This window comes from Oncorhynchus clarkii, chromosome 18 (assembly GCF_045791955.1).
Source record: "Oncorhynchus clarkii lewisi isolate Uvic-CL-2024 chromosome 18, UVic_Ocla_1.0, whole genome shotgun sequence".
Taxonomy (NCBI): domain Eukaryota; kingdom Metazoa; phylum Chordata; class Actinopteri; order Salmoniformes; family Salmonidae; genus Oncorhynchus; species Oncorhynchus clarkii.
In genome coordinates, this window is record NC_092164.1 from 12,212,139 (window position 1) to 12,237,746 (window position 25,608).

Genomic DNA, 25,608 nt, shown 5'->3' on the forward strand with positions numbered 1-25,608 from the left:
CCCTCATTTTGAAAGGAAGGCTAGTATATTCTGGGTGTAACTATCTTCCGCTTATCATTTAAGCCCAATGTTTTTACACCCAGCTGCTCCAACAGACCACTGGCCTGTAATATTATCAGTTCCCCTTGTTTGTTTAACGACAGTGTATAATCACCATACTAAGTCGAGTGTCTCTGTGTGTCAGTTGTGCTTTCCAGTGAGGATGAGGAGGACATGGATGATGAAGAAGAGTGCCCCAGGCTGAAGACCCCACAACAGAGCCCCAGGCAAGGCCAACCCACCCCAGAGGAACATGTACCCAAACAGGTAGGGGGGCGGCATGTGTCTCTAATGATCATGGTACGTCATCACATGGCATAGGCCTATTCCCTTTAAGTGAGTAGAATTCTAATGATATGGTTCTAATTCCATGGTTGCTTGGACAAATAACATATTGTTGGGTTTGAAAAATATTAGAGCCTTTGACAGTCAGAGAGCATCAAATCAAGCAAACAAATCAAGACGGACATTTTTATATGCAGTACTCAGAGAAGCCAACTATGTCAGACTTGGATTGAGAGGTCAGACTTGGAGAAGACAACATTGTAGCCTGTATCACGACTGAGGTGAGGTTTGCCAGCTCTTGTCAGCTAACTGCCTGTCTGTAACAAATGTAGAGGTTTAGCTAGAAAGCAGACAGTGGGGATTGGGAATGTGTAAGTAATAAAAAAAACCAGTCTGGTGCTGTGAGATAATTGGTAGTAGAAAGCCTCCCCAGTGGATGTTTTAGAAGAAGCAAGCGACTCTGGTTAAGATCCAACATGTTTGTTATTGTGTTTCGGGACGCTGTAGAGGAACAGATGTAACCCCTGTTGTTGAGCATCTTGAATAGAGCTTCCCATCTCTGTTCTAGGATTTATGTGTTGCTCAGTGCAGTGTCTCTTATTTTACTGTAGCTGGAGGGACCTAGCTGAAGGGCCTCCACCTTAAACTCCACCCACTGTAACTTGTTGCACCTAAAAGACAAGACATCACCAATTGAAAACATTCTAGGAAATCTTTGTCGATTTAAAGCATTTGCTTCTAGGAAAGCCTTTGTTTCATGCCTGGGAAGAAATCTATTTAAGCAGTTAAGGTAAATATGAGGTGTTTTATGCAATATTGTGAATTATTTCCATGTGTGCTGGTGCCTCTGTGTTGTGATTGGCAGGCTGTGGTTGGAGAGAAGGTCACAGGGTCACAGAGCATATCGGAGCACCAACCTGGCAGCACACAGCCACTGCCTCCTATCATGGAACTGTCCTTCTCTACACTGCACGCTGGGGTGGTCCGAGCGCAGGCCAATGGAAACCTGGTGGTAAGACACTTTGGCTAGTGGTGTGTGTGTGTAGGTCACTCTATCTTTGTGTACACATAGGCGCGTGCTTGTGCTCCACATTCAAAATTAGCTGAGCATAATACCTGTGCGTTCCAAATGTGTGTCTCAGTTGAAGCCTTTATGAATGTAAGACAGAAACAACCAGGTTCTTTCCCCACTGTCCTGATTTCACATCAATATTTGCCCAGCTTCTTTCTTTCTTTCTTTCTTTCTTTCTTTCTTTCTCTCTTTCTCTCTTTCTTTCCATGCTCTCTTCCAGATAGCTTCCCCCTTAATGTGATTGGCCCATCACTAGTTTTTGTTCCTGATTTATATTTTAATAAAGGACATGTGTTGTCCAACGTCTTAATGGGCCAGTCCTCACAAAATAGGGCTTACATATTACACTGATGGGACGGATGGAGAGAGCTGTAATAAAATAAAAGATCAAATATGTGCCTCTACTTTGAACACTTGGAACACAACCTTCACTGGCAGTCTCAAAAACCCACATGCCAGTCTCTTGCTGGGACAATAACATGATAAGCAACTCAAGACCATAACTCACCAGGTGTTCTCCAAACTCCCATCAAGTCTATTCAAGGGCCATAAAATCCTTTAACAAGCAATTAAGAAATAGCGTGGTGCTAATGACAGAGTCCCGTGGTGAATTAAACCGTGGTCAGTGAGTCCGGAGCAGTTGCCTTGTGGTCAATAGATTACTGTGTCAAACTGTTGTTGTTTTCCACTGTGAGGTCAGCAAAACAACAGGGAAGTCCCCATTGCCTAATTTATTGATTTAGCTGCTTTTGTCATGTCTGGAAACGTTCCTTCTGTTGTTGAACGAGGTATTTTTTTGTTGACGACCCTTTTAAACAGAATATGTATTATTCTGTTATGATTGGTATTGTTTCCATAGCAACCATGCTAAACATGTCCAATGTGACTACCTATTCAATCCTTTCAGATCTACACAAGTGCATCTGGTCTGGGCTAGGGGAATACGGGTCTAGGGGAATAAGGTTCTAAAAGTTGGTCAAGACTGAGCATCAGGGTCAGGGGTCAGTCTACCCTCCTTAATATATAAACCCAACAGGATGCTTTATAATATCCCTCCACCTGTATTCAATCTCTTCTCCTCGTTTACCTCTTCTCTAATCAGCTATTTTATTCATCCTCCCTCTTATTACATACCGTAATGACAAGATGTCAGCATTTTCCTCCTGCTAATATATTTCATCTCCCTCGTCTTTTTGTAGGTAACAGATGATGGCATCACTCTACCGCTGAAAGGTAATCACTGACAGCTTGACATTGCAGCTGTGTGTATGTGTGGTGGAGTATGACCTAGTCTAATGATCAGATGGGGAAAGATGATAAAAAGCTCTCAAAAAGCCTCAGAGGGTGAAGTCACTGTGTGTTTTAGTCTTTACTGCAACACATGCAGGGTCCTTCCCTTCCCCAGGGGGATCATATGGGCTCCATAGCCTCCCTGAGCCACCCTCTTCCTGCTGCCGTCATAGACTGCGGCCTCATGAGACTTAGGTCAAGGTATTCAGATGAGGTGGGCAGCGAGCAGATGAGTGGCAGTCTGTTTGTGCCATTGTGCCAACTCCTTGGCCCTCATTGTCATGCTAAACATGTTTGGCTTGACAATAAGCAAATGAGTTGGCAAGAGCACTATCAGATCTGGAACCAGGCTAGTGAAGTCAGACTGGCAAACACACTTCTGTTCTGAAAGTGTAGTGCTGAAATCCATTGTCCAGGAAGGAAAGGTAGGTGGCCAGTACGATGCAAAACAACTGTAGTTAACGATTTACAGGTATTATATACATGTAGAAGGATCAGATCAGCCTATTCTATATTTAAGCAATAAGGCCCGAGGGGCTGTGGTATATGGCCAAAACAACTGTATACCCCGGCTAAGTGCTGTTCTTAAACACGACACAAAGCAGAGTGCCTGTATACAGCCCTTAGCCGTGGTACAGTTGTTTTGGCCATATACCACAACCCCCTGAGGTGCCTTATTGCTATTATATACTGGTTCCAATGTAATTAGAGCTGTAAAAATAAATGTTTTGTTATCCTCGTGGTATATGGTGAAATATACCATGGCTGTCAGCCAATCAGCATTCAGGTCTCGACCCACCCAGTTTGTAATATTAATTATGTGTAATGATTTAATTCCAGCCTGACTTTCTCTTAGATAACCCATCTTTAATCCTTTATATAAATCTCATTACGATTACTCTTGTTATTGTCCCATGGCTTACCCTGTTGTTTACTGTAGGTGAGCATGTAACGACCCTGGTCAACTGTCTGTGACCCTGTGAGGGTCACACACACGTGCCCCCATACACACACTTGCACCTGAACACACACACACCTCTACACACGTACCTGTTTTTCTCTGGACTGGGTTAGGGTTAAGAAGCTCAGCTTAGGGTTCTATTTACGTTTGGCGACGGTAGGCCCTACTGGTCTGCACAACCTTTTCACCCCACTTGACTCCGGGTGCATCTGTGGATCTTACTAGTGTCCTAAGACGCTTATGTTGAGCAGGAGGTGGTCAGTTAGTGAGAGCATGGTGCTAGTAACTCCAGGGTCTTGGATTCTTAACCCCCGATAGTCAGTGTATTAGACAGTCTTTCTGCCTTCTCCAAAATACTGTAGAAGACCTTTAAATAAATGATAGAAATAATCCAACAAAAAAGACTTCCCTGTCATCAGATATCCAGTATGATCAAAACAGAATTATTACACCCTCCCCCTTCTCCAACAGATTCCAGGGTGTCATCCGAGGAGGAGGGGGGGGTGTCGGTGAGCCTGGTGGCGTCCCAGCTCAGAGGGTACGCGGTGTGGGACGGGGGTCTAGCCCAAGACGGGAGTCTCTTCCAGGGTTGTCCCGGCCGAGCGGCCCCCTCCCTGCTCTTCCTCTGGGTGTCTGAGGCCCAGGCCAACCTGGTACAGACAGAGCTCTCAGCCCTCCACCCCGTTACACTGCCTGGTAAGACTACTCTATCAACTGGGAAAACGAAGACAGAGAAATTCATTACAATGTTAGTTGAGACTTGAGAGTCCATGTTAGCTTTAAAAGAGCAGCCTTGAAAAAGAGATGTCAATCTCAATGTGACTTCCCTGGTTAAATGGAGGATAAATACATCTATAGTAATATGAATAGTGGGTCAACATATTTTCACCAGATGCAGAGAATTTGATGCATGAGGCGGGATAAATTGGGACTGGTGTTCCGTCCGATCCAGAGGTGGATAAATTGGGACTGGTGTTCCGTCCGATCCAGAGGTGGATTAATTGGGACTGGTGTTCCGTCCGATCCAGAGGTGGATTAATTGGGACTGGTGTTCCGTCCGATCCAGAGGTGGATTAATTGGGACTGGTGTTCCGTCCGATCCAGAGGTGGATAAATTGGGACTGGTGTTCCGTCCGATCCAGAGGTGGATAAATTGGGACTGGTGTTCCGTCCGATCCAGAGGTGGATAAATTGGGACTGGTGTTCCGTCCGATCCAGAGGTGGATAAATTGGGACTGGTGTTCCGTCCGATCCAGAGGTGGATAAATTGGGACTGGTGTTCCGTCCGATCCAGAGGTGGATAAATTGGGACTGGTGTTCCATCCGATCCAGAGGTGGATAAATTGGGACTGGTGTTCCGTCCGATCCAGAGGTGGATAAATTTAGTTAAAGGTTCAATCAAGCTGCGAAGGTCAACAGGAAAACAAACTTCTCAAGATTCTGCCTCCAAAACCTAAAGAAAGACAAGGAAGTGTAGAAGTGGTACGTTGTCCTTAATGTGGGCCAGTTACTGAGTATTAGTGGGCGGATCACAACGGAGCACACCGCCATGACTCAACCACACTTTCTAGAGGAAAAAGGCATCACCTGCCAACGTGTGGAACAGTGTGTGCATCTGTCCGTGTGTTAATGTGTGTGTTCTCTCCTATTGTGGATATATAGGTCAGGCCTGTCCATTCCTCCTCCTGGTCCTAAGAGAACAGCTGGGTGATCTGCAGGCTGCTCTGCTAGCCTCCATGCTGGATGTAGAGGCCTTCCGTCAGGGCCGCTCCTACGACCTGAAGAGTCCCCTGTCCTGGGCAGACGGCCTGGCACTGATACACAGCTGTCCCCAGGACGCCCACCTCCTCACCCTGCTGGGGCAGAGCCTGGTGGCAGACCCCGGCCTGGGGACAGCAAAGGTCAGTATAGTCACTCAGGAGCTCAGAACTGTGTGAATATGTCTGTCTGTGTGTGTATATGCTTGACAGTGTGTATATACCTCTGTGCTCTTTTGTCCCCTGTCCCGCCCAAGTCTCCTTCCCTCTGCCTTAAGATGCAGGCTCAGCCTCAGAGGTATAAATTGATAAACCTGTTATAATAATGTCTGTGTTATTCAATCTACTGTGAGGTCTGGGTGCTCAACATAACAGCAGGTTCAAGCTAACGTTAGCGAACACAAGATGGACATTCAGTGGGCTCTAAAGTGCCAGCAGTTCACTCGCATTTGCTAGTGAAATAAATTAAATGCAAAAACGAAAAATAACTGGTTGCATTTGTGCAATTGTGACCTCTTGGACCTACCCATCCCGGATCCGGGAGAATTGTCATCAACTACACTAATTAGCATAGCGCAACGGTCAAAAAATATTACTAGAAAATATTCATATTCATGAAATCACAAGTGAAATATAGTTAAACATAGATTAGCCTTTTGTTAATCACCCTGTCATCTCAGATTTTGAAATTATGCTTTACAGCCAAAGCAAGACAAGCGTTTGTGTAAGTTTATCGATAGCCTAGCATAGCATTATGTCCAGCTAGCAGCAGGAAGCTTGGTCACGAAAATCAGAAAAGCAATCAAATTAACCGTTTACCTTTTGATGATCTTCGGATGTTTTCACTCACGAGACTCCCAGTTAGACAGCAAATGTTCCTTTTGTTCCATAAAGATTATTTTTATACCCAAAATTCCTCCGTTTGTTTGTCACGTTATGTTCCACCGGAAATAGCGGTCACGACAACGGCGAAAAAAAATTCAAATGATATCCATAATATCGACAAACATGGCAAACGTTTTTTATAATCAATCCTCAAGGTGTTTTTCAAATATCTATTCGATAATATATCAACCAGGACAATTGGCTTTTCAGTAGGAGCGAGAGGGAAAAGGACTACCTCTGTCTTTTACGCAGTAATCACTCTGAGAGCCCTCAGCTGGCCACTTACGCAATGTAGTCATTTACACTCATTCTTCAACATAAAGGCGTGAAACTACGTCACAATGCTGTAGACACCTAAGGGAATACGTAGAAAAGGGAATCTAGTTCATATCCCTTTCAGTGGCCAATAGGGGTGCATAGGAACACAATGGTTTCAAAACATGAGTCACTTCCTGATTGGATTTTTCTTAGGCTTTCGCCTGCAATATCAGTTCTGTTATACTCACAGACAATATTTTGACAGTTTTGGAAACTTTAGAGTGTTTTCTATCCTAGGCTGTCAATTATATGCATATTCTAGCATCTGGTCCTGAGAAATAGGCGGTTTACTTTGGGAACGTTATTTTTCCAAAAATAAAAATAGTGCCCCCTAGTTTCAAGAGGGGGGGGGGGATTCTGCGTCCCATTAGTTGTATTTTCCACGTAACATTGCGAGGATCACGCAACCTGATAGAATGTAAATGTAATTATGATCCACGTCACAAAAAGCATTACAAAAGTATAATCAAAAAATCAATATTAACGTCTTGGTATTAAATGGAGTCGGGAGTTTAGAAGACTGCGCGATGAAGAATGAATGAGTGTCCGGTATTAGCTATAGAGGCAATGCTTCTAAAATGCCTTTGCACTAGATTTGATATTTTATAAATTTAAAAAATCTGAAATGATGTATGCGCTGCAAAGAAATATAATGGGCAAGCGGACTAGAGAACCGCGTTCAGATTCTCTTTGCGGTAGCCTAGTCAAGCTTTGTGTAGCCAGTCATTTATTTTTGTTTTAATGTTTTCAAAATGATTTTGCTTTTAGTGTTGATTAGGAACCGTGTCTAAAAAGCCACTACTTGTGAGCTGGCCCAAGTGATTGGCCCAGTTTGAGAGGTGACAAGCGTTCCTATACTATAGCGACTAAACTTGGGCGCATGTGCTAAGAAAAACATTATAGACTTGATTTGGTATAATTCTATAATTGCGATCAGACTCACACACAGCGCGCGTGCGGGTGAAAGAAACCCCCAATTCTGCGCGTGCTATGCGCGCGAGTTGAATCTCCAATTTGCCAAGGCGTCTGGTACTCTAAAAAGTTGGACAGGGTTGGCAGGTCTGCAGCATGTCTGGCCAACACACACACAGTGAGTGGCGTCATCCTCTTCCTCTCTGCTGTTCATCATCAGAGCAGACCTTGACTTTATCATCTCGATCCCCCTCATTCTCATCACTCACCAAAACGTTGAATTTGATCACCTGTTCCCCTTGTCCAAAATACATTGGAGGACAATCCCCCATGCAGTCAGATGAATCTGTAGAGTCTGATGTGTTTGACTGGGGTGATGACTTCTGGCGGGTGATTCTGTAATGTTTTTCTGTTCTGTTCTTGTTCTGATCAGGGGAGCCCCAGTCGGACCAGAGGGAACCACAGAAGCAGAGAGCCTTACTCCAGACTCAAGGGCCTGCTGCCCACCAGGTGAGGGCAGTATATCTTGCTGCCCACCAGGTGAGGGCAGTATATCTTGCTGCCCACCAGGTGAGGGCAGTATATCTTGCTGCCCACCAGGTGAGGGCAGTATATATTGCTGCCCACCAGGTGAGGGCAGTATATCTTGCTGCCCACCAAGTGAGGGCAGTATATCTTGCTGCCCACCAGGTGAGGGCAGTATATCTTGCTGCCCACCAGGTGAAGGCAGTATATCTTGCTGCCCACCAGGTGAGGGCAGTATATCTTGCTGCCCACCAGGTGAGGGCAGTATATCTTGCTGCCCACCAGGTGAGGGCAGTATATCTTGCTGCTCACCAGGTGAGGGCAGTATATCTTGCTGCCCACCAGGTGAGGGCAGTATATCTTGCTGCCCACCAGGTGAGGGCAGTATATCTTGCTGCTCACCAGTTTATTGTTATGGATGGTTTTCAATGTAGAATATACTACCTGTTAGTATTAGTTGTTGTTGTTTACACATTAACTATTGGATCTCTTCATCATCAGGTTGATCCAGTACCCACCACTCCCTTCTAAAGGAGGAATCACCGTGACAACAGAGGACCTAGACTGTCTGGACAGTGGCCAGTTCCTCAATGATGTCATCATCGACTTCTACCTTAAGTGAGTTCTAGTGATCTGCCTGTGGACCAATGTTTTTCTCCTGTCATGTGAACATCTTAGCCACCTGGCAGACGTGTAACCTGTGATTATACAACGTGTGGATCTAATCCTGAATGCTGATTGGTTCAAACCACAACTAAGTACAATGAAGCAGGACTAAGGGGACTTTTCTGACCAGCAGCCCTTTGACAGGCTGACCAACCAAAACCTAAAACTGACCATTATCATAACCAAACCCTAACATTAGCTTCATTTAACATATATGGAAATCAGCCATGTCCCTTAGTTTAGCTCAGCCACACAGCATGTGACAGTCCAGCAAATCCTCAGCATCTTCCTGTCCCCTCAGGTATCTTCTCCTGGAGCGGGCCCCGGGGCCCCTGGCAGAGAGATGTCATGTGTTCAGCAGCTTCTTCTACAAGCAGCTGACCCGCCGGGACACGTCCCTGGAGGAGGAGGCTGCCATCCCGTAAGGAGATCAGCACTCAGCGTCTTTTAACGGCTTAGTGGGCGGCTCGGCCGCGCGTCACATGGCGCCCTGTGGGGGGCTCATGTTTGGCTTTAGGCTCCTGGCGGCGTGCTCTACGTAGGCTGGTGGCTTAGTCACATGCTAACGATGTTAATGATGGTATTGACCGGAGTTAAGGAGCATTTTACTCTTGTTAAGAGTATTGTTAAGAGATATTCTTCCTGGATTGTGATGGAAGGAGTAGTATGCGTTGCTGTGAAGTGTGTCCCCTCTCCTTCCTCTCAGGGCCAGGGACAGGAGACACCAGAGGGTGAGGACGTGGACCCGCCATGTTGACATCTTCAACAAGGACTACCTGTTTGTGCCGGTCAATCACAAGTGAGTGGGAATCATAGACACGCATGCACTCACACATACTCTCACTCTCACACACACACACACACACACACACACACACACACACACACACACACACAGAGAGGGTAGAGCCAAGACTTGGACCAATAACAACATCATTTCTGTCAGAACAGAATACTTCTACTCTACCCTACACTATACTATACAACCCTACACTATACTACTCTGCCCTGCCCTGCACTACACTGCCTTTCCCTACACTATACTACACTATACAAGGCTACACTACATTACTCTACACTTCACTACTCTACACTGCTCTACTCTACTGTACACTACTCTATACTACACTATACTATGCTATTGTACACTACTCTACTGTACACTACACTACTCTACACTGCTCTACTCTACTGTACTCTATACTACACTATACTATGCTACTGTACACTACTGTACACTACACTACTCTACACTGCTCTACTCTACTGTACACTACACTATACTATGCTACTGTACACTACACTACTGTACACTTCACTACTCTACACTGCTCTACTCTACTGTACACTACACTATACTATGCTACTGTACACTACACTACTCTACACTGCTCTACTCTACACTGCTCTACTCTACACTGCTCTACTCTACACTGCTCTACTCTACACTGCTCTACTCTACTGTACACTACTCTATACTATGCTACTGTACACTACACTACTCTACACTGCTCTACTCTACACTGCTCTACTCTACACTACACTACTCTACACTGCTCTACTCTACACTGCTCTACTCTACACTGCTCTACTATACACTGCTCTACTCTACTGTACACTACTCTACACTGCTCTACTCTACACTGCTCTACTCTACACTGCTCTACTCTACTGTACACTACACTATACTATGCTACTGTACACTACACTACTCTACACTGCTCTACTCTACACTGCTCTACACTGCTCTACTCTACACTGCTCTACTCTACACTGCTCTACACTGCTCTACTCTACACTGCTCTACACTGCTCTACTCTACACTACTCTACACTGCTCTACTCTACACTGCTCTACTCTACACTGCTCTACTCTACACTGCTCTACTCTACTGTACACTACACTATACTATGCTACTGTACACTACACTACTCTACACTGCTCTACTCTACACTGCTCTACTCTACACTGCTCTACTCTACACTTCACTACTCTACACTGCTCTACTCTACTGTACACTACTCTATACTATACTATGCTACTGTACACTACACTACTGTACACTACACTACTCTACACTGCTCTACTCTACTGTACTCTATACTACACTATACTATGCTACTGTACACTACACTACTGTACACTACACTACTCTACACTGCTCTACTCTACTGTACACTACACTATACTATGCTACTGTACACTACACTACTGTACACTTCACTGCTCTACTCTACACTGCTCTACTCTACACTGCTCTACTCTACTGTACACTACACTATACTATGCTACTGTACACTACACTACTGTACACTTCACTACACTACACTGCTCTACTCTACACTGCTCTACTCTACACTGCTCTACTCTACTGTACACTACTCTATACTACACTATACTATGCTACTGTACACTACACTACTGTACACTTCACTACTCTACACTGCTCTACTCTACTGTACACTACTCTATACTACACTACTGTACACTACACTACTCTACACTACTCTACTCTATACTGCTCTACTCTACACTGCTCTACTCTACTGTACACTACTCTATACTATACTATGCTACTGTACACTACTCTATACTACACTACTGTACACTACACTACTCTACACTGCTCTACTCTACACTGCTCTACTCTACACTGCTCTACTCTACACTGCTCTACTCTACACTGCTCTACTCTACACTGCTCTACTCTACACTGCTCTACTCTACACTGCTCTACTCTACTCTACACTGCTCTATTCTACACTGCTCTACTCTACACTGCTCTACTCTACACTACTCTGCTGTACACTACATGTCACGACATGACACCACACTCCATTGATTGGGGAAGACAGTGCTCTTTTCTTCATCCTTCCCTGTAGCTGTCATGGCTCTGACAAGGAGACATGAAAACAGGGACATTAAACTGGAGTGGAGGCAGTGTCCAGGCAGGGCAGGGCTCCAGCATAGTGGAGATGAATGGATGTGGCCTGAGCTGTAGTCTCTGTCTGTCTGTCTGTGGGTGTGTGTACTAGTCTCAAGGCTGCGCTGGTGTTGAAACAGCCTCTGTCACGCCTGACAGAGACGGGGCCGGATGTGCGTACCTTCATTCATATGGCTGTGGAATGATGACGGTCTGGATGGAGTTGCACAGCGTTCCCTGTTCCCTCGACTCCCCACTTCACTTTAGGACCACAGTAGAAGGGTTTTAGTCTACATACTGTACCTTTGTCAACACGGTCTTCTGTTCCCGGCACAATGATTTAGAACCCTGGCTCAGTCCGTGGAGCGTGGCTCTTGCAATGCCAAGTGCTGTAGGTTCAATTCCACCCATAGGGACAATGTCTGCAGGCATGACACTAAGTCACTTTGGATATCAGTGTCTGCTAAATGGCATATATTATTATATACAACTGCAGAGCTATTTTACATATCTTAATGGGTTTTCAATAAAAAAGCATCAGTGACAATAAGGAGCATTTTACTCTTGTTAAGAGTATTGTGTCCCCTGACGTGTAGCTGGAAAATGGGCTACGCTCCAGATACAGATTTATATTCTGACACGGTATGTTCCAGTATGTTCCTATACAAGAGAATCAGGCTAGGACAGGGGCCACAGCCAGGCTAGGACAGGGGCCATAGCCAGGCTAGGACAGGGGCCACAGCCAGGCTAGGACAGGAGCCACAGCCAGGCTAGGACAGGAGCCACAGCCAGGCTAGGACAGTGGCCACAGCCAGGCTAGGACAGGGGCCACAGCCAGGCTAGGACAGGGGCCACAGCCAGGCTAGGACAGGGGCCACAGACAGGCTAGGACAGGTGACACAGCCAGGCTAGGACAGGGGCCACAGCCAGGCTAGGACAGGGGACACATCAGTTCCCTATAGTGTCTTGTGAATGCCATTTACTCCACTAGACTGACTGGTTTCTCTCGTTACACATTGAAACAACACATGCTGCCCGTTGCTCTGTATTTCCATGATCAAATCCATCTATATGTGTAGATGAGAATGTAGATGCGGTAACACAGATCTCTTTATCCCCAGTCCATTACGCTTTCTCACCTAGGATAGGATACGATGAACTGTAATATCCCAGATTGTCTTAGACACACAGTACTGCTGTATACAAAATAGACACTGTACATTACACACTGTACATAATGTATACATTACCCTTATCATACACATTGAACACTTCTCATATAGCCACATACATGATACATTGCACATTCCCTTGTGTCTGAATCCCTTGTGTCTGAATCCCTTGTGTCTGATTCCCTTGTGTCTGATTCCCTTGTGTCTGAATCCCTTGTGTCTGATTCCCTTGTGTCTGATTCCCTTGTGTCTGAATCCCTTGTGTCTGAATCCCTTGTGTCTGATTCCCTTGTGTCTGAATCCCTTGTGTCTGAATCCCTTGTGTCTGATTCCCTTGTGTCTGATTCCCTTGTGTCTGAATCCCTTGTGTCTGATTCCCTTGTGTCTGAATCCCTTGTGTCTGATTCCCTTGTGTCTGATTCCCTTGTGTCTGAATCCCTTGTGTCTGATTCCCTTGTGTCTGAATCCCTTGTGTCTGAATCCCTTGTGTCTGATTCCCTTGTGTCTGATTCCCTTGTGTCTGATTCCCTTGTGTCTGATTCCCTTGTGTCTGAATCCCTTGTGTCTGATTCCCTTGTGTCTGATTCCCTTGTGTCTGAATCCCTTGTGTCTGATTCCCTTGTGTCTGAATCCCTTGTGTCTGATTCCCTTGTGTCTGAATCCCTTGTGTCTGAATCCCTTGTGTCTGATTCCCTTGTGTCTGTTTCCCCAGATCCCACTGGTACCTTGTGGTGATCTGTTTCCCTGGCCTGGAGCAGGCCCAGCATGAGGAGTGGTCTGGCCCAGCTGGAGTGGAGGCCAACGGGGGGAAGAGGAAATGCCAGCCCCAGGCTTCAACTGGGCCTTCTCCAGAAGCCAGCAACCCCAAACTGCAGAACGGAGCAGGTGCGTTGGACAGCGCCGATGCATTGTGTGTTTGTGATATTTACCTTGGCAGAATCTCACTTCTCTCACCAGGGTCCTGTAATAGTGTTTCTAATCAACCCAGGTTGTGTTCACACGCTTTGTTTAACTTTAATGATCAAATTAACGTTGGGTTAGATCGTTTTTATTTTTCCTTAATATTGTTGGAAGGCAGCTAGGGGGCTTTTTAGGCTGCGATGTCAGTCCCTAACTACCCTTTAAAACCCTATGTTAGGGCTTATGTTGAAAACAACTGAAGACCTCTGAAAATGAGGTCTCTCTAAAAAAAACTGACGGTTAAGGGGTGTTCTACTTATACCTGGATGTGATGTGTGTTATGTGTGCATGTTCATGCGTGTGTGTAATTGAATCCCAACTGCAGATGGAATTATTTGGTTGGCCTGGTGGCTGTAGTTCAGGTCTAGCGTGTCCTCCATACCCAGCCAAGAAACACTGAGAAACAGAGCATGCACATTTGGCCATAACACCACAGAACAAAATCAAAGGAACTAAACATTTGCTGCTGATTTAAAAGGTGTGTGTGCGTGTGTGTGTGTGTACGTACTTCCTTCAGGTGGAACAGGGGGAGACAGTGGGAAACCTACATTGAGGACCCACAACCCACCAGTAAATATCACCCTATTTTGTAAAACATAACAAAAATGACAAAAAATATCAGATGTTTTGAGCATGTGTGCAACATTCTAAATGACATTATCCCAATTTTGAAGGCGTGTACCCAAGATGGTTGTCAGAGGGAGACCATCATTAAGAAGTGAGTGCATTAACTGTGAATGAATTGGCTGTACTTCCTCCATCTATAACAGTGTGTGTAATATCACGGGGTTGTCTTCTCTCTGTAGACCCTGCATTCTCATCATGGACTCCCTGAAGATCTCTTACCATGAGAGCATCTATAAGCTCTTGCGGGAGTGAGTACTCTCTGTGTGTGTGTGTCTGTCGCGCTTGCATTGTTTTGTGTGTGTGGTTCATATATGTGTGTGTACACTAGTTTCAACCACTCCCGTCTGTCCTCTCCAGTTACCTACATGTAGAGTGGGAGGTGCGTAGAGGAACACGCAGAGACTTCACTGTAGACAGTATGAAGGCTTCCCACTGTACAGTCCCTCTACAGAACAACAGCAGCGACTGTGGCCTCTACCTCCTGCAGTACGTGGAGAGCTTTCTGCAGGTACGGGCCTCCCCCTGTAACCTCCCACGTTTAACAACAAGCTGACATCAACCGTCCATTTCATGGGCACTTTTCTGTCTCCACTACACTGTCTAAAACACTTGATCTGAAATGATAACTGCCTGTCCCATGTATGACATCACACCTTATTCTGAACCTCTGGTTGGCTCACTGACTTTCTCCAGAACCCAGTGGTGCACTTTGACCTCCCCCTGCGTTTGGAGCGCTGGTTTCCACGGCAACAGGTGTGGAGGAAGAGGGAGGAGATCCGGAGCCTGGTGATGGAGCTGCACGGTCGCCAAGGTACCTGATCAGCAATGCACTACTACTACAATACCCCTAAACTGTGAAGGACTTTTACTTTTTAAATGTACAATACATGTCATATTTATACTATTTTTGTATTAGTATTTTTAATAAAATGTCACAGGATGTTTGTTTCTCACTTGTATGTAATGTGAATGTACAAAATAATAGGATCGTAAAATGGAATAAAATTGTTCATGTAATGTTTAGTTTTTATGTTATGTTATAGAAGAGAGCATTTGGAATGGACATTATTACACAAGGATATGAGTGAGCGCTCAAATCTAGTTTGCTGAGCAAAAGTGTAACTCATGTACCCAGAACAGGTTTCTTTTTCAAATGTCCTTATGACTCACACATAAAACCACTATAAATATTAAAGTCAATATTACTCAGTTATTCCTGTTCAGTGTGTCAGGCTGCTGTTTCTGACCATCAGTCATAAAGGACTCAATATGCACATGATTGTTTGCAGCTGCTAAACAATAGTGTTATCACTACAGACAAGTCAACACGTTGGCAGTGTTTTAGTTTTGGCTCCTCATGTTGTAGCTGCTTAGTTTGTAAGGAAAACCCCGTGTTCCAGTGGGGAACACTGAGTAAGCTTACACAATGACCACTTGTAATATGATGATTAGAACAGCACCTCTCCCCTGTTCTGTTTACAGGCAGAACTCAATTCCCCTTTGTGTTTGTGCTGTATGAAAGTCTAGGGACCTGACTCACTCTGTCATAAGAAACAGAAATAACATTCTCCCCACACAGTAAGGGTTTCCATTTGAGTTTCTGTTTGTTTTCACGGTGTAAACATTGATTTGTTAATGGCATGTTTATAATGATGTATTTACAATGATGTATTTATAATGTGGTATATTCCTGGATTAAAGATGCCCCCAAAGTCTACCTAGCAACGGCTGGACAGAACTCTCTTCTGTCACCATCACAATATTGTAGAGCGAGAATCCCAGATAGGACCTTTTAAGTTATTGTGTGTTTTTCACACGGGTACAGTTGATAGGTTTTTCAGTTTGGGTCGTTAACACTAAGTCTGATAGGATATGTGCTTAACCATATGTACTTAATTGGGTTAAGTTGGTACAATGAGCGTTTTTGGATAATTGGAGTCTTTGGTGTAGCCTCTCACAGCATGTGGGCCCCAGACAGAGCCCTCTTAGACAGGACAGAGCCCTCCTCCCTGCTGTTGGAAGGGTAAAGGTCACCCCCCCACATCTCCAAAATGAGTTGGGCTACCCTTTTCCTATTCGCCCCATCCAAATCTCTACCCCATTGATTTAGCCACTGTCAGAAAATGGCCCCACTACTACAGTATACAAATTAGTGTTTTATCAATTCTTCCATATTGTTATTCTAATACTATATAATTATGTTGGCTTTAATTCTGTTTTATAGTTCAGTAAAAGCCGTATAGTCAAATGCAGTAGCCGGTTTGAAGGTCTAAGTTGTGCTGTTAAGGTAAGGCCATAGGTCGACTGGTTCACTATGGATGGGCTTTACGGGGTTCAAGGGTTCCATAGAATTAACCAAGGACATTCATACTGCTTAACTTGTCTTACACCTTCCAGCCTACAACTACTAATGCATTGGTTTAGGGCCTGGAGATCAGGACTGAGATCAAGGTCCTTCCAATAGACCGGTCCAGATAGTCAACAGGTAGTCTGGAGACGTGTTTTATAGAGAACCATGTTAAAGCATTTTGAAGTTTTGTTTTAATTTACAGATAGTTTAACTTTAAATGGGCTAACATCAAATCTACTTTGTAATGACAATAAAGAAACTCCATTAAGTGACTGAGTGAAAGTCTTCATTGTGAGCGATAATTGTTAACTGGCATGTTTAGATGAAAACACAATGACGTGTTGGACAAAATAACCATGTATCTTGTCATCTTGGCCACCTCAGCAGGTTACTGTAGAAGACTTTTAACCCCAGATATCTCTGAAAGGGGGTTGGTCATCTGCTGCTGTTATTTTCCCCGAGGTCAGGACGTCGGGGGGTGCGACCATGTGGGGGCGAACAGCCGGGAACCTACCAACCATGTCAACAAAGACGGGAAACACTGAGCATATGGGACCTCTGATGGCGAGAGGATTTGGGGACTGAGGAGCTCTGCAGTTGGCTCTGGCCTTCATTAATTTGGCCTGCTTCCTAAATGGCACCCTATTCCTTATGCAGTGCACTACTCTTGACCAGAGCCCTATGTGCCCTGCTTAAAAGTAGTGCACTATCAAGGGAATATGGTGCCATTTAGAACACACACCTGGAGGGCGTCTGCTGAAATGCGTTGGCTAAGGGAGAGGTTCATCCCTAGGTAATTAGCAGGGTCCCTGCTGGGGCCAAGCAGGATTACAGGTCATTGCCTGTATAAGAATGCTACTAATTTCATTAGATGGTGGGTCAGTGGGGGTCGCTTGCTGAAAGGAAGTGTTCATTAACCTCTCGGGGATATGTGGAACGGTAGCGTACCACAACAACAGCCAGTGAAAGTGCAGAGTGCCAAATTCAAAACAACAGTAATCCGATAATTAAAATTCCTCAAACATACAAGTATTTCACACCATTTTAAAGACTAACTTGTTGTAAATCCAGCCACAGTGTCCGATTTCAAAAAGGCTTTACGACGAAAGCACACCAAACGATTGTTAGGTCAGTACCTAGTCACAGAAAAACACAGCCATTTTTCCAGCCAAAGAGAGGAGTCACAAAAAGCAGAAATGGAGATAAAATTAATCCCTAACCTTTGATGATCTTCATCAGATGACACTCATAGGACTTCATGTTACACAATACATGTATGTTTGTTTGATAAAGTTAATATTTATATCCAAAAATCTCAGTTTACATTGGCGCATTTTTTTCCGTAGTTCCAAAACCTCCTGAGATTTTGCAGAGAGCCACATCAATTTACAGAAATACTCATAATGAACATTGCTAAAAGATACAAGTGTTATGCATGGAATTTTAGATCCACTTCTCCTTAATGCAACCACTGTGTAAGATTTCAAAAAAGCTTTACCGAAAAAGCACACCATGCAATAATCTGAGTACAGTGCTCAGACCATAGCCATACAGACATCCTCCATGTTGTGGAGTCAACAGAAGTCAGAAATAGCAGTGTAAATATTAACTTTCCTTTGATGATCTTCATCAGAATGCACTCCCAGGAATCCCAGTTCCACAATAAATATTTGATTTGTTCGATAATGTCAATTTATGTCCAAATACCTCCTTTTTGTTAACGTGTTTAGTACACAATCCAAACTCACGACGCGCGGGCAAGTCCAGGCGAAAGTTCAGACAAAAAGTCATATTACAGGTCGTAGAAACATGTCAAACGAAGTATAGAATCAATCTTTAGGATGTTTTTCACATAAATCTTCAATAATGTTTAACCCGGAGAATTCCCTTGTCTGTAGAAATGCGATGGAACGCAGGTCGCTCTCACGTGAGCGCGCGTGATCAGCTCATGCCACTCTGGCAGCAGACCCATGACTCCTTCAGCTCTCATTCCCCCCTCCTTCACATTAGAAGCATCAAACAAGGTTCTAAAGACTGTTGACATCTAGTAGAAGCCTTAGGAAGTGCAATATGACCCCATAGACACTGTATATTCGATAGGCAATGACTTGAAAAACTACAAATATCAGATTTCCCACTTCCTGGTTGGATTTTTTCTCAGGTTTTTGCCTGCCATATGAGTTCTGTTATACTCACAGACATCATTCAAACTGTTTTAGAAACTTCAATGTTTTCTATCCAAATCTGAGTAGCAGGCAGTTCACTCTGGGCACCTTTTTATCCAAGCTACTCAATACTGCCCCCAGTCCCAAAGCAGTTAAGAGGACTTTGTACAGTAAATTGTAGCCTATGTTTAAAATAATTGAAGCACAATTTAACTGTTCAATTTTCAAATGACTTGTGGCGCCTTGTCGGCATCAAAGACTTTAATTTGATAGATAAGTATTCATTTGACTTGAGCTGCTGTTATTTAGTATTAATGACATGACTGTCCTGATCAGGTCAGGTTACAGGAGACCACAACCCTACAGATTATCTCTCAACTCCAACAGAGGAGGAGAGATAGGGGTCTGAAGATGTGGGGTTTTTATGACCCCTCACGCCCCTGGTAAATTTCAGGCCACAGACAAATTATTTTGTCCTGTTACTATGGAGAACCAGCCTCAGAACATTAAACATTAAATAAAGGGACTTTGGAACAATGGTTTCCGTCAGCCACAATGGTGGTCATGACGATAGATGGAATATGAAAATGTATGTCATTTTTGTTTTGTTATTAAAGTCTTATAGATGACGTTATTACAAAAACATTGTAACGTGAAGAGTTTTCCTAGTATATGTTTGATGTTTATACATTATACGTTGTGTGGAAAATGTCCAAATCAAAGGGAATGTTTTGGTAAAGATGAAATGTGAATTTAGTTGTCTAAAATTGGATTTGAGAAAAACCTAGACCTTGCTCTTAACTTGGTATGCCCAGAGAATTGCCCTAAAGGCGGTTACGCCCACTTCTGACACGAGGGTATAAAACCTGTGAGTAAAGAATTTACAGAGACTACGTGACCCAAGCTGCAGCCAAGGTCTAAAAAGTCAACGAACCCACAACACAACAAAAGTTTGAAGACAAAGAAATCATTTTCTACCCAAGCTACGGATGAGTAGATATGTCTAAGTGGGTGAATTCAAGCTGGACCTCCTTAGCATCCAATCCCAGCGAATTGTGGTATCTAAAAGGTTTCATTCCTATGCTGTGAGCTCTGAGCTACAGAGCTGTCTGTCCTCAGAAGACCCCTTCCAGAGCAAGGGTGAGGGAACAGACTCCTAAGCCAAAAGGACACTGACATCGTGAGGATGACCAGAAAGGTGTGCCGGAGAAGTGCGTCATTGAGCAGCCTGAACGGTCCCCTGAACGGTCCACGCAGAGAATCCTCGGAGGTCTTCCCCACGTAATTACATCCTTATATTCTGACCCATAAGAGCGGCAGTTTGGGGCAAGGGTTAGAATAGCATAGCTGACAAATTCACCCAAATGTATATTTATCTCGTGTACTTTCTTTTTCCTCTCTCTCTTTGAAATCCACATTTTGGGTAACATGCGCCATAGTGTGTTGGCCCATTATACTAAGTTCTAATCAATAGCCTATAATGTGTTTTGTCTATGTGTATCTTTTATCATCATTTTAGCTTTCTAATAAATAAATATTAAACTAAGATTGGTGTGGTACGAACTCATTGGTGAGACCCGGGTCCGTGCAGATTCACGGGCTATACGACGTTCAGAACGAGATTGTAGAAGCAACTGGTTAATTAGCGGCTGTTGTAAAATCGATATTCTGATATTCTTTGAGTTAATTTGGGAAATAGAAACTCAATAAAAACTAGTTTTCCCATGGTGCCCCAGGTTAATGAGTTAATAATTGCTTGATTCAGATAATCACGCAATTAGAAACTTTTAATAATTCGATGAACAACAGTTAACTAATACAACGTCAATACAACAGCATTGTTATGATGAGCATGCCTCACACTCTCAACTGTGTCCTTGCTTACTGTGGGTCACCATAGTTACAGACTGAATGGAGTGGAGGTTGGATCTGGGGCCAAAAGCCACAGGTAGGATTGGGCGCATTTCCGTTAATCACTGTTGACGTGGATTAGTCCAGTTCTCTGGGCTTGGTCTTGTCTGTCTGGTTACGTTCCAAATGGCACCCTATTTCCTATATAGTACACTCCTTTTGACCAAAGCACTATATAGGGAATAGGGTGCCATTTGGGATGCATACTCTGTCTTGTAGACAGTAGGCCATGATGAGGTAACTGTGCTCCACAAGGGGCCACAGGAAAGCTAATCTGAGCCGGACGGCTGGATTAGACAGATTGTTAGCTAGATAGCTAGTTCTTTGGACACGATGGCTCTCTAGAGCCCCCCCCCCCCCCCTCCCCCTGTTCTTCTGTAGTCTCTTCATAGAAAACCAGCTTCCAATCCCAGAATTTCTGCAGGGGTCCAGACTTGTTGACCGTAGGCAACTTTATCATTCCCCAGGCTACGTTACAGTATTTGTCAAAGGCTGCTGGTAATACAGTATTCACATGGTGAGAGACACCTTTTGATTAGGTCTACCCTGTCCATTCATTATAATCTACAAGGCAAAGCTGATCCTAGATCAGCACTCCAATAATATGTGCCATGGTGTGTTGTAATCCTGTATGTTTATGTTTGACTCTGTCCTTATTGGTTTCCATTAACTAATTGACCGGTGTGAATATCTCATTGTGAGGTTAGTATCACAGGTCTAATCAGAGGGTGTTGTTTTTCTTTGCCTTGCAGGACAGTGGTATCATCTTGATACCTGGACAGGAGCCCAGACCTAACGGAGACACTGGCCCATCTGCTGATCACATTATCCAATAAACCATGTTACCATTGTTGATTCACCGTTGCCGTAACGTCACCGTCATCAGCTGAGTGAGTGTCCAACTAGTCTGGCTAGTCCAACTAGTCTGGCTGACTAATGGAAAGACAACGAAAAGCAACAGATTATTTCATTATAATATATATTCTGTGTATACTGTTAAAGTATAATTAGTTTGTTGGCTACCTACCTACCTCTGTTTTTAATTGTATTTCCTATTCCCGGATCTGTTGATAATATGTCACCTGACTATAATGTGAAAACAACAAAGTTAGCCATTTGACACAGAGAGATCTCAACTGTATAAAGGTACTTGGAGAAAGCTAAGTCAATTCAAAAACAGTGATTAATTTCAATATCTGAAATCTATTGAGTTGAGATTGAATTGACCCCAAGCCCTATTATAGACAACTGAATCAGTAAAAATGACTAAAGCTGGCAACATAAGCAGCCCAGAGAGTTTTGGGGTGAGAGTGAGTAGATGGTGAGGTCATAAAGGCAGCCCTCTGAGCCTTTGTCCTTTTAAGACTCCACCTACCCTTCTAGCGCTAACTTCCAAACAAGCCTCAGTCTGTCAATCAGGCCTCACCAGAGAGAGAGACCACCTGGCTGCCTTGCCCTAGTCTCAGCCATCTCACCTCAGAAACCACCTACTCTGCTCTCTGAGAAGGCATGCAAGGCAGTTATCCACTAATGACCGGACGTGTGACAGGTCTCGACCCAATCCCAAGCCCAGCGACATGCACATCCTTACTGACCTGTTTACCAGATGTGCTACCTGTCCTAGACCTGCTGTTTTCAACTCTCTAGAGACAGCAGGAGCGGTAGAGATACTCTGAATGATCGGCTATGAAAAGACAACTGACATTTACTCCTGAGGTGCTGACCTGTTGCACCCTCGACAACCACTGTGATTATTATTATTTGACCCTGCTGGTCATCATTGATTGATTGAACCCTACCTCTAACCCTAACCCTAACCCTACCTCTAACCCTACTTCTAACACTACCTCTAACCCTACCTCTAACCCTACTTCTAACACTACCTCTAACCCTACCTCTAACCCTACTTCTAACCCTACTTCTAACCCTAGCTCTACCTCTAACCCTACCTCTAACCCTACCTCTAACCCTACCTCTACCTTTAACCCTACCTCTAACCCTACTTCTAACCCTACTTCTAACCCTACCTCTAACCCTACCTCTAACCCTACCTCTACCTCTAACCCTAACCCTAGCTTCATGTCCACGTTCTGGTTCAACCCTAACTCTACCTTCATGTCCACATCCTGTTCAACCCTAACCCTAGCTTCATGTCCACACCCTGGTTCAACCCTAACCCTAGCTTCATGTCCACATTCTGGTTCAACCCTAACCCTAGCTTCATGTCCACATCCTGTTCAACCCTAACCATAGCTTCATGTCCACATCCTGTTCAACCCTAACCCTACCTTCATGTCCACATCCTGTTCAAACCTAGCCTCAACCATACCCATACCCATAACCCTAACCCTAGCCCAACCCTAACCCTCGCATGGAACACCCATATCCCCTCTGAGATGTTTCAGTGGTTTTACTTCACCCCCCTGGAAACAAGGATAACCCTCTGATTTCTTCTTCTTCTCTGTACAACTCCACTATTGGGTGTCAACTTCTTGTCTAGATAATTTATGGAACCTTCAAACAAGTGAACCCATGCGTGGACTGGAAAATTACGGCATATTCAATAGACTCCCAAAAGACATAGAAAATGACTTCCACTGGATGATATGCTAGCTATGCCATTCTACTTCCAAAACCACAATGGCTTTAATAACAGCTCTCCCCCATGCATAGTCTCTAAGTATCCATAGCACCGATAGAAAACAGTGCTATCAAGTCTTACTAAGGGGTCCCAGTTGGGACACAGTCGAGTCACTGAACTACATGCACGTCAGTTGTGTTACCATGCAAAGAGGAGATTTATCAACCAGCTGTGCATTTGCTTGGGATTCAGTACTAATGGAAAGGTCATCGGGTGTAGCTCAAATCTGATCATGTAGTACTTCTCCAATGATGTGAACGCCATGACGCCAATAGATAAGTGAATCATCCCTTTGATGGGCCAGATCACTTCCTGTTTTCGTCTCCTTGTGTTTTGAAACACAGGAAGACATAGTGTAGTGAGTAGAGTTCTTTTTAATAAAGAAGTGTTAGCTTAAAGTTGCACTATGCAGAAATCGCTCCACCATTTCCTGGTTGCTAAAGTTCTAATAGTTCGCCTAATTTCAGTTTATGTGACAAAACAAGCAAGTATAGCGTAGAAAATCATTGTACCATCTAAACCGCTGTTGAAATATATTTTCAGCTGTTTGAAGCTGGTGTGCAAAACTGAAAGTAAAAGATGCAAAACCTAAACTTAAGAATAGGAAGCATAGAAATAGCATGAACAGAACAGATCTACCACTTTTTAAACTTTCTTTCAATGAGAATGACGGATCTATAACTCATGTTCTGTTATAATCTCCACCCAGCCCAGCCAGAAGAGGACTAGCCACCCCTCATAGCCTGGTTTCTTCCTAGGTTTTGGCCTTTCTAGGGAGTTTTTCCTAGCCACTGTGCTTCTACACCTGCATTGCTTGCTGTTTGTGGTTTTAGGCAGGGTTTTTGTACAGCACTTTGTGACATCAGCTGATGTAAGAAGGGCTTTATAAATAAATTTGATTGATACTGGAATGAATCCAATGCTCTATACCAAACACTTGCCCTTATTTGAAGTCCTATTTACAGATGTCAATTGTCTGCCACAACAATGTTAGACGTTGTGAATACAATAGACAGACGGACAATTCCGTTTGCTGTTCTGTTCTGATTTCCTCTGTCCTGAAGGGAATAAGCACCTTTCCTGTCAGAAAAGATAAGTAGCATCTAGTCACCTGGGTCTACCCCCTTAGGGCTGCACTGTCCTGCTACAGGTCAGACGAGCTTATTGGCAGCAATGTTCATCACTCACCACCAAATCAGCCTCCTGGAAAGATTGCATGTCTGTGTTGTGATACAACAGGTTCCACAAAAACTGACCAACACATACAGCTGTAATATCTTAATTTGAGCCAGTTTGCTACAGCAGGAAAATAATCCTGGAGAAACAGGACATTTTAATTATGTGGATTATAATGAATGGACATTTCTTGTAGGGTTCGATACATTTTAAAGTGGAAATTACGAACTTTAGAAGCCTTTTTAAAACTTGAATACACTACAAGTTTGCATTTCCTGCTGTGCGGGAAAATTCTCAGCGACAAAAGAGTGATCAAATTAAGATCCTACATCTGTACTCACCTGAATTTATACTGACCTACCTATACTTACTGCTGTGTGTAATGGCATTGGGCAGAGAGGTTTCAAGATTGCCCTGAAAGACAGAGACAAAGGACACATTCACAGACTCTCTCTAGCTTAAATGAAGGCCACAATCAATTTGTGGTGATTTTGAATGCATTTCACATCTGTTGATAATGTCACCGTGAGAATCACATTTCACATCTGTTGATAATGTCACCGTGAGAATCACATTTCACATTGTGAATCTCTGCAGTACTGTAAATATAAAAGGAATGAGTAAGTAATTAATTAATGTATGCAGACCAAGCCAATCATATCACTTAAATTAGCAATTTATAGGATATAAAGTGTGTCCAAGTAGGATAAGTTGTTTTTGCATGTTTTGCAGCTGTGAAAATATGCAATTATGTCAAAAATAAAATGACCATCACTATCCCTATCCCCAACATTGGCCTACACAGATTATTCACAAGTTAAACAACCATGCACGGTTAGACTAAAGTCTTGCAGAGGCACCACTAAAGCTTATCAAATAGGATTAGGAAGCAGAAAGAAATCTCCAGCCAAAGTCCCATCTGCTTACCTGAGTAAAGCTGGGGAGCTGTCTTCAGCACTGTAACCACATCCCG

The 25,608-nt window shown here is 43.8% G+C and overlaps 1 protein-coding gene across 3 annotated transcripts in view; it reads left to right on the plus strand.

Annotated features, from left to right (window-relative positions):
• Nucleotides 1–17,014, plus strand: part of LOC139373001 (sentrin-specific protease 7-like) — a 29,321-nt gene extending 12,307 nt beyond the window's left edge. For all 3 annotated transcript variants that reach the window (XM_071112922.1, XM_071112925.1, XM_071112923.1), the window contains exons 8-22: nt 185–306; nt 1,190–1,336; nt 2,596–2,629; nt 4,119–4,343; nt 5,310–5,548; nt 7,953–8,029; nt 8,546–8,662; nt 9,012–9,131; nt 9,417–9,509; nt 13,518–13,690; nt 14,283–14,335; nt 14,440–14,483; nt 14,572–14,640; nt 14,750–14,900; nt 15,086–17,014. In XM_071112922.1, coding sequence (XP_070969023.1) covers nt 185–306; nt 1,190–1,336; nt 2,596–2,629; nt 4,119–4,343; nt 5,310–5,548; nt 7,953–8,029; nt 8,546–8,662; nt 9,012–9,131; nt 9,417–9,509; nt 13,518–13,690; nt 14,283–14,335; nt 14,440–14,483; nt 14,572–14,640; nt 14,750–14,900; nt 15,086–15,211 — 1,790 coding nt within the window. In that variant the 3' untranslated portion in view covers nt 15,212–17,014. The remainder of the gene's footprint in view (nt 1–184; nt 307–1,189; nt 1,337–2,595; nt 2,630–4,118; nt 4,344–5,309; nt 5,549–7,952; nt 8,030–8,545; nt 8,663–9,011; nt 9,132–9,416; nt 9,510–13,517; nt 13,691–14,282; nt 14,336–14,439; nt 14,484–14,571; nt 14,641–14,749; nt 14,901–15,085) is intronic.
• The last annotated feature ends 8,594 nt before the right edge of the window (nt 17,015–25,608 follow it).